The sequence below is a fragment of the Bombina bombina genome, chromosome 4 (genome assembly GCF_027579735.1).
Source record: "Bombina bombina isolate aBomBom1 chromosome 4, aBomBom1.pri, whole genome shotgun sequence".
In the NCBI taxonomy this organism is placed as follows: Eukaryota; Metazoa; Chordata; class Amphibia; order Anura; family Bombinatoridae; genus Bombina; species Bombina bombina.
In genome coordinates, this window is record NC_069502.1 from 565,666,117 (window position 1) to 565,681,481 (window position 15,365).

Below are 15,365 nucleotides of genomic sequence, written 5' to 3' on the forward strand. Positions count from 1 at the left end.
GATCTCAGGGTATTGCAGTGTATCCATAACTGGACGACATCTTGGTTCAAGCCCCATCTTTTCTTTTAACAGAATCTCACACCAACCGACTCTTGTTGTTTCTTCAACAGCATGGTAGGATGATCAATTTAACAAAGAGTTCTTAGGAAACTCAGACAAAGGTAACTTTCTTGGGTTTTCAAATAGATTCAGTATCCATGAGTCTTTCTCTAACAGAGCAGAGAAGGCTACAATTGGTGTCAGCTTGTCTGAACTTTCAGTCTTTCTCGTTTCTCTCAGTGGCTCCTACGTCTTATGATTGGAGCCTCAGCTGCAATTCCATTTGCTTGATTTCACATGAGACCTCTTTATCTTTGTATGCTGAGTCAATGGTGCAGGGATTATACTCTGCTGCCTCAAAGGATATTTTTGGATCCAAGTACAAGTCAGTCTCTAACTTGGTGGCAGGATCATTAGTTTATTATTATGGGGGCCTCTTTTGATCATCCTATTTGGACTGTGATCACTACAGAAGCAAGTCTGTCAGGTTAGGGGAGCTGTTTAGGAGTCTCGGGAGGCAGGGTTACCAATCAATGTTCTAGAACTCTGTGCAATTTTCAGAGCCCTTCAAGCTTGGCATCTGTTGTAAAGGGAATCTCATCTCTGTTTCCAAACAGACAATGTCACAGCAGCAGCTTATGTCAACCATCAGACGGGAAGTCGCAGTTCCCTGGCAATGATGGAGGTGTCTCGGATTCTCTCATGGGCAAAAAGCAATTCTTGTCTAGTCTCAGCAATTCATATTCCAGGATTTTCTCAGTCATCAATCTCTACATCCAGGGGAGTGGTCTCTTCACCAGGATGTATTAAATCAGATTGTGGATCTTAGGGGTTTCCCAGAGATAGATCTAATGGCTTCTCGTTTGAACAACAAATTTACCAGGTACTTTGTGAGGTCCAGGGATCTTCAGGCAGAGTTATTGGATGAATCCAAACATAGTTCCGGGCTTCACAGGTGTAAAGTAACAAAGGGCAATTAAAATATCCAAATGGAAAGAAAGCCAGGTCACCAACCGCAGTAAGAGTGAAAAAGTTGAGGCTTTATTTGGGGCACACGATAAAAACAAAGAGGAGCCTAAACTCCATCAGCATGAGGTGAGGGTCACAGCAAACAGGCTGCCGACATGTTTTGCGTGGTACTCCACACTTTATCACTGCTGCCTGAACGCTGTGATTCTGGCCTCTTATTTAAAGAGACATCAATCAATTAAAAACAAACTTTGTTAACCCTTACCAACCTGAATAAAGTGCTTAAAGTACACACAATTGTATTAAAGGAAATATAAAGACCCTTATACATAATATAATATAAACAGAGAGATACATTATATAATGTACCTAAGGTCTAAAATACTTTTATAACTATAACTGCATAAGGAATACAGATCTTCATTAAATGAACAGATTAACATCACTTTCTTTGTTAATTCCTAGGGGGTGTCTAGTATTTAATAGGAAGATCCATTGTGCTTCCTTGTAATTGAGTTTGTACTCCCTATCCCCTCCCCGTTTATACTGGGGAACATGATCAATTGCTTGAATGGAGAGGAATGAGGCATCTCCCTGGTGCATAGATTTGAAGTGTTTTGACACAGGTGTATATGTATCAGGGTCTTTTTTGTTTTTAATTGATTGATGTCTCTTTAAATAAGAGGCCAGAATCACAGCGTTCAGGAGTACCACGCGAAACATGTCTGCAGCCTGTTTGCTGTGATCCTCACCTCATGCTGATGGAGTTTAGGCTCCTCTTTGTTTTTATCGTGTGCCCCAAAAAAAGCCTCAACTTTTTTATTCTTACTGCGGTTGGTGACCTGGCTTTCTTTCCATTTGGATATTTTCATTGCCCTTTGTTACTTTACACCTGTGAAGCCCGGAAGTACGTTTGGATTTCTCTGACTGCAGTGTGCGCCAGAAACGGAGGCGCGTCTAACTGGGCTCCAGGAGTAACAGCCGGATAGTTCAATTGAGTGCCTACGCTGAAGAAAACGCAGCTTGCGAGCACGGACCCCCACAATTGGTAAGCGCCACCTTTCCTTTGTTGTTTATTACTATTTTGTTAGTTGGGTGGCAGCTAGATCCATAGGGGTAATCTTCAATAAACCGTGGAGCAGACTATTAGCTTTAAATATGTGCGAGGCTGAAGAAACCCTTTCCTATAGCAGTTAAACTGTACACAGATAAATCTGGCAACCATTACAGACAACCATCACTGATATATGTGGAATGGAACAAGTATCATTACAATTTGTTTAAGCAATCTAAGCAGTATTTAAAAAGTTGTTGTTTTGGGGTACGGTACACACTAAAGGAACTATGTCAGAACCTCCTAATGGTTTTGTGTTTAAGGACTTAGAAGCCTCATTAGAGGCATATGACCAGGAGGTTGACCATATTTTACTGGAAAATGAAAACACACTGGATGGCCTGTTTTTTTAAATAGATGAACTCAGACGTAAAGACATCAAACTAGACTTGGATATTAAGACCTTTCTATTATATATACGACAAAAAAGAATACCTAGAGGGTTGAGAATTAAGAAGTTCCCCTCATTTCTAGTCACTGACACAGACTTTATAAAGAAATGGAATAAGATCTTAGATGACTGTTCATTTGCACTGATGGAACTTTTGGTTGATTATAAAAAACAACAGAGACTTGAATCCATTAAACACATTAAAATTTTGCAAATTTACTTACAGAGGTTCCAGATGGAGAAAGAGTTTAAGTCTTATGACAACAAAATTTGAGGATAATATGGCCAGATTTACCAAAGATTTATGGGATTTTAAAAAGCAGAAGATATCAAGGGATAAGAGAGATTATGAGTTTAGCAAGGTGTAGGGAGGAATCAACGTCATTCAAAAAAGTTTCATAAAACTAAGACAGATATATTGTCAAAGAAAACAAATAAAAAAGTACAGTTTGTTGAAAATGAGTATGACGTGGATACCTCAGAACACAACTCTGATGAAGATATAGTGGATGTAACAGGGATGTCAGCTTTAGATATTCCATCGCAGGAAGAAGATGTGTCAAAAAGTGAGTGGCACACAGGCGCAAAGCCCAAAAGAAAAAAACAAGAAGGGGAAGTAGGGGCAGAGAGAAATACAAGGGGAGGCAGAACCAGATACCAGACACGTATACAAACAAAAAAATATGTATAAAAAATGTGGTAAATCTCTCTAAACACGATCTCACAGCCACAGAAAGGGAAGTACTTAGCTTGGGTCTTGGTTTTGCGCCCACCGCTCATTTTGACTTGTTTGGCACCATCCATGATGTTAACAAGTTTGTGAGAAAACTGACTCTAAAACAACATTTCTCTGGGTCCATGGATGGTGTTGAGCAAGTCAGAAGTACAGAACCACAGATACGTGATTACAAGGATGAACTTTCTTTTAATGAACAGTGTCTGGTCTTAGACCTTACTACAATGCTAGAAGATAATTCAGACATAGAGACACAAAACATAGTACCAACCTTTAGACCTAGCATGCAAAAAAAGTCCCTTTTACTCTATACAGTACAAAGAATAAATAAAATCATTGATGTTTTTCAATGGACAGTGGAGCACAAACTAAAAACCTTATCAGAGAGTTTAGCCACAAAAAAGAGACATGCACATCAATATACACAGAATCTGACATTTGAACAGAATAAAGCTTTGAAAATGTTAAAATCTAACACTAATATCGTGATTAAGGAATCCGATAAAGGTGGAAACGTGGTCATTATGGACCGAGATTATTATGTCTCGGAAGCCTTGAGACAATTAAATAATAGGGAGGTATATTCCAAAATTACCTTTAACCCCACCCAAAATTTCAAAACGAAGCTTAAAGATATCCTGGAATTAGGGAAACAAGCAGGGGCATTTAAGGAAACATACCTCATACATTATTACCTGTAGCACCCCTTACACCCATTTTTTACTTTGTACTTAAACTACACAAGGATAGTACACATCCCCCAGACAGGCCCATCATATCGGGGGGTAGGTTCTCTTCTTGAACCGCTGTCTGAACTGGTGGATGCATTTCTACAGCCATTGGTTGGTAATTTAATGAGTTATATTAAGGACTCTACACAGGTTCTAAATAATATAAAGAAAGTTAAATGGCAAGAATCATACTGTTTTGTGACAGTTGACGTTACGTCACTCTACACCTCCATTCCACACCACCTGGGCCTAGCGGCTGCGGCTTATTTTTAGAGCAAATTTTCAAATTATAGCAAAGACGTATATTTTGTGTTAACAACAATTGAATTTTTGCTTGAACATAATTTTTTTATTTTTGATTGGAGTTGCTATCTCCAGAGACGTGGCACGGCTATGGGGGCTAAATTTGCCCCTCCTACGCCATCCTATTTATGGGTTGGTGGGAAGCCTGCCACGTCTATGGAGATGACAACCATCACAAACAACACATTGCCTATTATGGCAGAGATATTGATGACCTGTTGGTGGTGTGGAATGGAGATGAAACAACAGTAAAAAAAACTTTTTGGAAACCATCAATTGCAATGGCATGAACTTTAAAATTTACAGCAGAACAACATATAACTACTATAAAGTTCTTGGATTTGGAATTGATGGTGGATCCAACAACTAAAAAGGTAAATACAACAGTATACAGGAAACCTACAGGAGGCAATACAATCTTAAATTTTAGATCATGCCATCCAGGTCACGTCAAAAAAGCAATTCCAAAAGGGCAATTTATAAGAACTAGACGTATTTGCTCAGATACAGAAACTTATGAAAAATAATGCAAGGTGCTTGAGAAAAGATTGCTGGATAGGAGCTACCCATACACTTTATTAAAAAAAACACCAAAAAAGAGGTAGACTTGATACCTAGAGAACATTTGTTGAAGTATAAAAAAAGAGATATGGGACATAAAGGAAGCTTTGAGAATAAAGTAGTATTCAGCACCCCATTTAGTTTGGAATATAATAAGATTTGTAACATTATAAAGCAAAGCTTACCTATCTTAGCAGTTGATTCTTGTCTTGAGAAAGTGGCCATGGAAGGTTGTAAATTTGTAGCCAGAATGGGAAAAACAATTGGCAATATAGTAGCACCCTCTAATCTACCGACTCTAAATACTACTAAAACCTGGCTACCTAATAGACTAGGTTTTTTCAAATGTAAAGCACAGCGTTGAAAAACCTGCAACTACGTTACAGAGGGTTCAAATTTTAAATAAACTGTCACGAAACGGGAATATGATATTAGATTTATATTGAACTGCAAATCTACACATGTAATCTATCTCTTGACCTGTAGGGGGTGCCAGATTCAATACGTAGGTAGAACCAAATGTTTACTTAAGGACAGGGCTCTAGAACATGTAAGGGACATAGAAGACCCTGATACATATACACCTGTGTCCAAACACTTCAATTCTATGCACGATGGAGATGCCTCATTCCTCTCCATTCAAGCAATTGATCATGTTCCCCAGTATAAACGGGGAGGGATAGGGAGTACAAACTCAATTACAAGGAAGCACAATGGATCTTCCTATTAAATACTAGACACCCCCTAGGAATTAACAAAGAAAGTGATGTTAATCTGTTCATTTAATGTTACTCAAGATCTGTATCCCTTATGCATTTATAGTTATAAAAGTATTTTAGACCTTAGATACATTATATAATTTATCTCTCTGTTTATATTATATTATGTATAAGGGTCTTTATATGTCCTTTAATACAATTGTGTGTACTTTAAGCACTTTATTCAGGTTGGTAAGGGTTAACTAAGTTTGTTTTTAATTGATTGATGTCTCTTTAAATAAGAGGCCAGAATCACAGCGTTCAGGCAGCAGTTATCAAGCGTGGAGTACCACGTGAAACATGTCTGCAGCCTGTTTGCTGTGACCCTCACCTCATGCTGATGGAGTTTAGGCTTTGTTTTTATTGTGTGCCCCAAATAAAGCCCAAATAAAAGCCCAAATAAAGCCTCAATTTTTTTACTCTTACTGCGGTGGTGACCTGGTTTTCTTTCCATTTGGATATTTTCATTGCCCTTTGTTACTTTACACCTGTGAAGCCCGGAAGTACGTTTGGATTTCTCTGACTGCAGTGTGCGCCGTAAACGGAGGCGCGTCTAACTGGGCTCCAGGAGTACAGCCGGATAGTTCAACTGAGTGCCGACGCTGAAGAAAACGCAGTTTGCGAGCACGGACCCCCACAATTGGTAAGCGCTACCTTTCCTTAGTTGAGAGTTAGTGGATGCTCCAGTAGTTCATTGCTCAATCTTCTTCGCTGTTTCTACCTCTGGTTCTTCTTCCCAGAGTAATTTCAAAGATAAAGCTAGAGAAGTAATCTGTAATCCTGATTGCCCCAGCATGGATTTAGAATGTTGATCCTTGGTCTCTACGGTCAGACCTTCTGTCCCAAGGTCCATTTTTCCATCCAGATCTCAAATCTCTGTACTTGATGGCCTGAGCATTGAAAGCTTAGTCCTTAAACATAGGAGTTTCTCTGATTCTGTAATTGAAACCTTGATTCATTCTCGTAAGCCTGTAACTAGGAGAATCTATCACAAGGTCTGGAAGGCCTTTATTTCTTTGTGTATGGATCAAAGTTTTGTTCAGTCTTTGGTTCATATTAAACCTGTAATCAAGCCTATTTCTGTACCATAGAATCTTAACTTGATGTAAAGGGCTTTGTAGGCTCTTCCTTTTGAATCTATACATATATTGGATAAGCATAAGATCTTTGGAATTTGTTAGGGATTGGAATACGTTGATGCTACTAAGGACTTTAGACAAACTTCTAGTTTGTTCATTCTTTCTTTTTTTCTGGCCCTAGGAAACTTTTGACTCACAAGGCTTACTTGGAGTCAGGTCAGCCTACACCACAGCGGATTAGTGCTCATTCTACTAGGTCAGTTGCCACTTCTTGGGCTTTCAAGAATGAGGCTTTAGTTGATCATTTTTGCAAGGCAGCTACATGGTCTTCTTTGCATGCTTTTACAAAATTCTGCCATTTTGATGTTTTTGCTTCTTCTGAAGCAGCCTTTGGTAGAAAGGTTCTTCAGGCAGCTGTCTGTTTGATTTTTTTTTGCCTGTTTGATTTATTTTAAAGGGATTGTTGAGTCCAAATTAAACTTTCATGATTCAGATAGAGCATGCAATTTTAAGCAACTATCTAATTTACTGCTATTATTTATTTTTCTTCGTTCTCTTTGTATCTTTATTTGAAAAAGCAAGAATGTAAGCTTAGGAGCTGGCCCATTTTTGGTTCAGCACCTGGGTAGTGCTTGTTGATTGGTGGCTACATTTAGATGTTAAAGTTAGGGGATGTGAGGTGTTACCAAAAAAGTACCTTTTACATAGCTGTGTAAGGGGACTGTGTTTTAAACTGTTAATTTATGTATATGCTTATATAAATACAGTATATATTGATGTGTTAATATTTGTATATACACATATAAACACATAAATATATATGTATATATTCATATACATATATATTTATCCAGTCCACGGGTTCATCCATTGCTTGTGGGATATTCTCCTTCCCAACAGGAAGCTGCAAGAGGACACCCACAGCAGAGCTGTCTATATAGCTCCTCCCCTAACTGCCACCCCCAGTCATTCTCTTGCAGCTCTCGACAAGAAAGGAAGTATCAAGCGAGATGTGGTGAATTAGTGTAGTTTTTTACCTTCAATCAAAAGTTTGTTATTTTTAAACGGTACCGGCGTTGTACTGTTTTTACTCTCAGGCAGAAATTGGAAGAAGAATTCTGCCTGGAGGTTTGATGATCTTAGGGGGTTGGAAACTAAGGTTCATTGCTGTTCTCACACATAACTGAAGAGTATGGAAAGAAAACTTCAGTTGGGGGGACAGTCTGCAGTTTGCCTGCTTTGAGATATGTTCAGTATATTTTTTTCTAGAGAGATGATAAGGTCTAGAAAATGCTGACAGTGCCTGGTATATTTGAGGTAAGCCTGATACAGTGATTTAACAGCAACTGAGATCATGCTTGCTAAAAAGGGTAATATTCATGTTAATTCTCATATTGCTTAGTGTAAAAACGTTTGCATGTTTTATAGTAAAAACATTTTTTCTCTGAGGGTGATAAATCTTTATTTTGGGGCCTAGTTTTCCACATGGCTTATTAGATCACTCCTAAAAAAGGCCCTCTGACATTCAGTGCATGGTGGGAGGGGCCTATTTTTGTGCACTTTATGCGCAGTTGAAATTCAGACTGAGACATACAGCTTCCCTAAAGGAGTCCTCTGGCATCTAGGACCACTATAGAGGGTGTTTTTTCCTGCAAAAATCATGTTTAAGGGCAGGTAGGGCCACAGCAGAGCTGTGGCAGTGTGTTTGACTGTTGTTTAACGGTTTTTCCGTTTTTCTAATCCGTTTTGGGGCCTAAGGGGTTAATCATCCATTTGCAAGTGGGTGCAATGCTGCTTTAGTCTCTTATACACACTGTAAAAATGTCGTAGAGTTTACTACTTTTTATAACTGTTTTGCAGTTTATGAGGTAGTTTTTTTTCTCTTAAAGGCACAGTACCGTTTTTATTTAATTGCTTTTTCACATTTATTAAAGTGTTTTCCAAGCTTGCTGGTCTCATTACTAGTCTGTTAAACATGTCTGACATAGAGGAAACTCTTTTCATTATGTTTAGAAGCCATTGTGAAACCCCCTCTTAGAATGTGTGCCAAATGCACTGACCTTTCTATATAAAGGATTTATCACCAGAGGTTTCTCAGACTGACAAAAGGGAGGTTAAACCACCTAGCTCTCCCAATGTGTCAGAACCTATATCTCCCGCGCAAGTGACGCAAAGTACATCTGGCGCGTCCAATGCGTTTACCTTACAAGACATGGCGGCAGTTATGAATCATACCCTCACAGAGGTATTGTCCAAACTGCCAGGGTTACAAGGAAAGCGAGACAGCTCTGGGGCTAGAACAAATACAGAGCTTTCTGACGCTTTAGTAGCTATGTCTGATATGCCCGCACAATGTACAGAAGCCGAAGCAGGAGAGCTTCTATCTGTGGGTGACATTTCTGATTCAGGGAAGGCATTACTCCAGTCTGACTCTGAAATGACAGCATTTAAATTTAAGCTTGAACACCTCCGCTTGTTGCTCAAGGAAGTTTTAGCAACTCTGGATGACTGTGACACCATTGTAGTCCCAGAGAAATTGTGTAATGGACAAATACTTTGCAGTGCCTGTTTACACTGATGTTTTTCCAATACCTAAGAGGTTTTCAGAAATTGTTATGAAAGAATGGGATAGACCAGGTGTACAGTTCTCTCCCCCTCCTGCGTTTAAAAAAATGTTTCCCATAGATGCCGCTACACGGGACTCGTGGCAGACGGTCCCTAAGGTGGAGGGAGCAGTATCTACCCTAGCTAAGCGTACAACTATCCCCGTCGAGGACAGTTGTGCTTTCCTAGATCCAATGGATTAAAAATTAGAGGGTTTCCTTAAGAAAATCTTTATACAACAAGGTTTTATTCTCCAGCCTCTTGCATGCATTGCCCCAGTCACTGCTGCAGCGGCTTTCTGGTTCGAGTCTCTTGAAGAGGCTCTTCAGGTGGAGACCCCGTTGGATGATATCCTAGACAGGCTTAAAGCTCTTAAGTTAGCCAATTCATTTATTTCTGATGCCGTTTTTTCATTTAACTAAGCTAGCGGCTAAGAATTCAGGTTTTGCTATTCAGGCGCGTAGGGCGCTATGGCTTAAATCCTGGTCAGCTGACGTTACTTCAAAGTCTAAACTTCTCAACATCCCCTTCAAAGGGCAGACCCTATTCGGGCCTGGACTGAAGGAGATAATTTCTGATATTACTGGAGGGAAAGGCCACGCATTTCCCCAGGATAAGTCCAACAAATTAAGGACCAAACAGACTAATTTTCGTTCCTTAAGGAACTTCAAGAGTGGCGCAGCTTCAACTTCCTCTACTTCAAAACAAGAAGGAAATTTTGCCCAGTCCAAGCCAGTCTGGAGACCTAACCAGGCTTGGAACAAGGGGAAACAGGCCAAAAAGCCTGCTGCTGCCTCTAAGACAGCATGATGGAGTAGCCCCCGATCCGGGACCGGATCTAGTGGGCGGCAGACTCTCTTTGCCCAGGCTTGGGCAAGAGACGTCCAGGATCCCTGGGCTCTGGAGATTGTTTCCCAGGGATATCTTCTGGATTTCAAAGCCTCATCCCCAAAAGGGAGATTTCATCTTTCTCAATTATCTGCAAACCAGATAAAGAGAGAGGCATTCTTACGTTGTGTTCAAGACCTTCTGGTCATGGGAGTGATCCACCCAGTTCCAAGGGAGGAACAGGGGCAAGGATTCTATTCAAATCTATTTATAGTTCCCAAAAAAGAGGGAACTTTAAGACCAATCTTCGATCTCAAGATCCTAAACAAATTTCTCAGGGTCCCATCTTTCAAGATGGAGACTATTCGAACCATCCTACCTCTGATCCAGGAGGGTCAATATATGACTACCGTGGACTTAAAGGATGCTTATCTCCACATTCCGATACACAGAGATAATCGGTTTCTCAGGTTTGCCTTCCTAGACAGGCATTACCAGTTTGTGGCTCTTCCCTTTGGGTTAGCCACGGCACCAAGAATCTTTACAAATGTTCTAGGGTCCCTACTAGCGGTTCTAAGACCACGGGGCATAGCGATGGCCCCTTACTTAGATTCAGGCATCGAATTTTCAAATAGCCAAGTCCCATACGGACATTGTTCTGGCCTTTCTGAGGCCTCACGGGTGGAAGGTGAACGAAGAAAAAAGTTCTCTCTCCCCTCTCACAAGAGTTTCCTTCCTAGGAACTCTGATAGATTCAGTAGAAATGAAGATTTATCTGACAGAGGTCAGGTTGTCAAAGCTTCTAACTTCCTGCCGTGCTCTTTATTCCACTTTTCAGCCGTCAGTGGCTCAGTGTATGGAAGTAATCGGCTTAATGGTAGCGGCAATGGACATAGTTCCGTTTGCCCGCCTACATCTCAGACCACTGCAACTTTGCATGCTCAATCAGTGGAATGGGGATTACACAGATTTGTCCCCTCTGCTAAATCTGGATCAAGAGACCAGAGATTCTCTTCTCTGGTGGCTATCTCGGGTCCTATGAGCTTCCGCAGGCCAGAATGGACTATAGTGACGACAGATGCCAGCCTTCTGGGCTGGGGCGCAGTCTGGAACTCCCTGAAGACTCAGGGTTCGTGGACTCAGGAGGAAGCCCTCCTTCCCATAAACATTCTGGAACTAAGAGCGATATTCAATGCTCTTCAGGCTTGGCCTCAGCTAGCTGCGATCAGGTTCATCAGATTTCAGTCGGACAACATCACGACTGTAGCCTATATCAACCATCAGGGTGGTACAAGGAGCCCCCTGGCGATGTTGGAGGTTTTAAAGATAATTCTATGGGCAGAGGTTCTCTCTTGCCATCTCTCAGCTATCCATATCCCAGGAGTAGAGAACTGGGAGGCAGATTTTTTAAGTCGGCAGACTTTTCATCCGGGGGAGTGGGAGCTCCATCTGGAGGTATTTGCCCAGCTGATTCAACTATGGGGCAAACCAGAACTGGATTTCATGGCGTCTCGTCAGAACGCCAAGCTTCCTTGTTACGAGTCCAGGTCCAGGGATCCCAAGGATAGATGCTCTAGCAGCGCCCTGGTCCTTCAGCCTGGCTTATGTGTTTCCACCGTTTCCTCTGCTCCCTCGTCTGATTGCCAAGATCAAGCAGGAGAGAGCTTTGGTGATTTTGATAGCTCCTGCATGGCCACGCAGGACTTGGTATGCAGATCTGGTGGACTTGTCATCCTTTCCACCATGGACTCTGCCGCTGAGACAGGACCTTCTACTTCAAGGTCCTTTCAAACATCCAAATCTAATTTCTCTGCTTCTGACTGCTTGGAGATTGAACGCTTGATTCTATCAAAGCGTGGTTTTTCCGAGTCGGTTATTGACACCTTAATTCAGGCTCGAAAGCCTGTCACCAGGAAAATCTATCATAAAATATGGTGTAAATATCTTCATTGGTGTGAATCCAAGGGTTACTCATGGAGTAAAGTCAGGATTCCGAAAATATTATCTTTTCTCCAGGAGGGATTGGAGAAAGGATTGTCTGCTAGTTCCTTAAAGGGACAGATTTCTGCTCTGTCTATTCTTTTGCACAAACGTCTGGCTGAGGTTCCAGACGTTCAGGCGTTTTATCAGGCTTTAGTTAGAATTAAGCCTGTGTTTAAACCTGTTGCTCCGCCATGGAGTTTAAATTTTAGTTCTTAAGGTTCTTCAAGGGGTTCCGTTTGAACCTCTGCATTCCATAGAAATTAAACTTTTATCTTGGAAAGTTCTGTTTCTAGTAGCTATCTCCTCGGCTCGAAGAGTTTCGGAGTTATCTGCTTTACAGTGTGATTCCCCTTATCTGATTTTCCATGCAGATAAGGTAGTTTTGCGTACCAAACCTGGGTTTCTTCCTAAGGTAGTATCTAATAAGAACATCAATCAGGAGATTGTTGTTCCTTCATTATGTCCTAATCCTTCCTCAAAGAAGGAACGTCTTTTACACAATCTTGATGTGGTTCGTGCTTTAAAATTTTATTTACAAGCTACGAAGGATTTTCGGCAAACATCTGCTTTGTTTGTTGTCTACTCTGGACAGAGGAGAGGCCAAAAGGCTTCGGCAACTTCTCTATCTTTTTGGCTAAGAAGTATAATACGCTTAGCTTATGAGACTGCTGGCCAGCAGCCTCCTGAAAGAATTACAGCTCATTCCACTAGAGCGGTAGCTTCCACATGGGCTTTTAAGAATGAGGCCTCTGTTGAACAGATTTGTAAGGCGGTGACTTGGTCTTCGCTTCATCCTTTTCCAAATTCTACAAATTCGATACTTTTGCTTCTTCGGAGGCTATTTTTGGGAGAAAGGTCTTACAGGCAGTGGTGCCTTCCGTTTAAGGGCCTGCCTTTTCCCTCCCTTCATCCGTGTCCTAAAGCTTTGGTATTGGTACCCCACAAGTAATGGATGAACCCGTGGACTGGATACACCTTTACAAGAGAAAACAAAATTTATGCTTACCTGATAAATTTATTTCTCTTGTGGTGTATCCAGTCCACGGCCCGGCCTGTCATTTTTAGGCAAGTGTTTTTTATTTTAAACTACAGTCACCACTGCACCCTAAAGTTTCTCCTTTTTTCTTGCTTGTCTTCGGTCGAATGACTGGGGGTGGCAGTTAGGGGAGGAGCTATATAGACAGCTCTGCTGTGGGTGTCCTGTTGCAGCTTCCTGTTGGGAAGGAGAATATCCCACAAGTAATGGATGAACCCGTGGACTGGATACACCACAAGAGAAATAAATTTATCAGGTAAGCATAAATTTTGTTTTAAATTTGCTGCATGACTATGGGGCCCATTTATCAAGCTCCGTACGGAGCTTGTGGGCCTGTGTTTCTGGCTAGTCTTCAGACTTTTGTTTTAAATTTGCTGCATGACTATAGGGCCCATTTATCAAGCTCCGTACGGAGCTTGTGGGCCTGTGTTTCTGGCGAGTCTTCAGACATGAACTAGCTGAAGCGTAAATAAAAGAAAACAGGCTGTTTGTGGAATTACAATAGGGTATTCTTTATCATACAGTATTGCATTCTTTTGTATTGAAGTAAAGAAAAAAATATGTACATAATAATTAAAATGCTTTTGTAAATACCTATTGGGTTTTATTGATTTGTATAAAATGTCTTGGTGCTCTGCATTCTTTCCCCAAAGCTAGATATTTATTATACAAGTTAGTTTTATTTGCTCCTGTAATTTTTATTGATGCAAATTATTTGTTTATTGATGATCTTGAATATAAATATTTTTTTTATTTTTGTTTTTGTTTTTTTATAGGCGCAAAAGCAGCTCAATTTTACACACTTCGCACTGCAAAAGCATTGGCTATGACTGCGTTAGATGTTGTTTTCCGACAAGACTTACTTGATAATATCCATGAAGATTTCAAAAGGGTGAAACTACATGAAGAACAGCATTTTAGTGGAACAGAGACAACCAGGGAATCCAGTGGAGGGGCAGGATCTGCATCCAGCTGAACAAATTTGTCTGAATTGTTTATATGATACAGCAAAAATTTCCCAGCATTGTGGGACAACTTGTAAAAAGGGACTTTTTTTTTCAAGAAAAATAACTTTATTTAAAATACATATTTAAAAATATGTATTTCATATTTCACAAAAAAAATAACTTTGCTTTGAAAATGTGTGCTGTTGAACGTAATGTAAATAATTTAATGTGATAAAACAATACATTCTATTATTCTGTTAACTTCTCATGTTTGATGAATAGTCCAAATATATGCACCACTCCAAGAACTGACTGTAAGGAAGTGACAGTAGTCTGATGCATTTCTTCACAGATAGAGGTACTAATACCTCATTCCGATGAAGGGAGTTCACACTTTCCTGTGAACCTAAATAGAGCTAGTGGTTATCAGGTGACAGTTACTGGGTATATTCATGCCACCGCTTAATGTTTATTATTATACGGATACCTTTTGAGTATGATAAGCCGCAATACTACTGCAAGAATAAAACAAAACTTTTACAAGCTCCCATGCTACTTTCTTTGATTTCTAAGCCCTCCATATTCTGCTACACTTGCATGTTTGGTTTTCTAACATAAGGGTCTTTTCCTGTCTTGTTGACCTTGTTTATCACCTCGCAGTACACATTTTCTGACTTCAGAGTCTTGTTGATCTTGTTTATCAGCTTGCAGTACACTTTTTGTGACTTCAGAGTCTTTTTGATCTTGTTTATCAGCTTACAGTACTCCTTTTGTGACTTCAGAGTGTTCACAATGTAAGCAATAACACCAAGATTGAATATCGAAAAAGTTACCCATAAGATGCATGGACAGCACTGACTTCAGTGATCACAATTAACTCGACCACAAGTTATCAACTAAATATAGACAACAAAATTGATAGATTTGAATTGTACTTGCTTAAGGGCAAAAGTATGATTTGGAATAATTTGATTATGTTGAAATCCAGATAGTTGTGGGCACATTCATATTTTTTATTTTTTTATTTGTCTTTTATTGAGGTTTTTATTAACACAGTAGAAAATAAGATACAGACATGTACTTAATTAGGTCATACTGAAGAGAGAGTAAACAAAAGATAGTGTCATCAGCATATTACAATTACATTAAATCGTGTACATGAGGAAAAGTGTGATGGACATTTATATATGAAACCTCCATTTTTTAATATATACTCTCCATAATACACAAGAGGTCACTTTTGTACCTCAGACAATCAGGTATAACAAAAAGAGGAGAGTTTAAGT

General features: G+C 40.0%; 1 protein-coding gene across 2 annotated transcripts in view; it reads left to right on the forward strand.

The window, feature by feature from the left end:
* The window catches only part of PM20D2 (peptidase M20 domain containing 2), a 190,484-nt gene extending 175,860 nt beyond the window's left edge, over positions 1 to 14,624 (forward strand). Inside the window, exon 8 of one of the 2 annotated variants that reach the window (XR_008402028.1) lies at positions 13,909 to 14,045. Coding sequence is in view for 1 of the 2 variants with exons in the window: in XM_053710537.1 (XP_053566512.1) it covers positions 13,909 to 14,108 (200 nt within the window). In the remaining variant the exon portion in view is untranslated. Of the gene's footprint in view, positions 1 to 13,908 lie in introns of both variants that reach the window. The other variant, XM_053710537.1, reaches the window with a different exon arrangement.
* Positions 14,625 to 15,365: the final 741 nt, after the last annotated feature.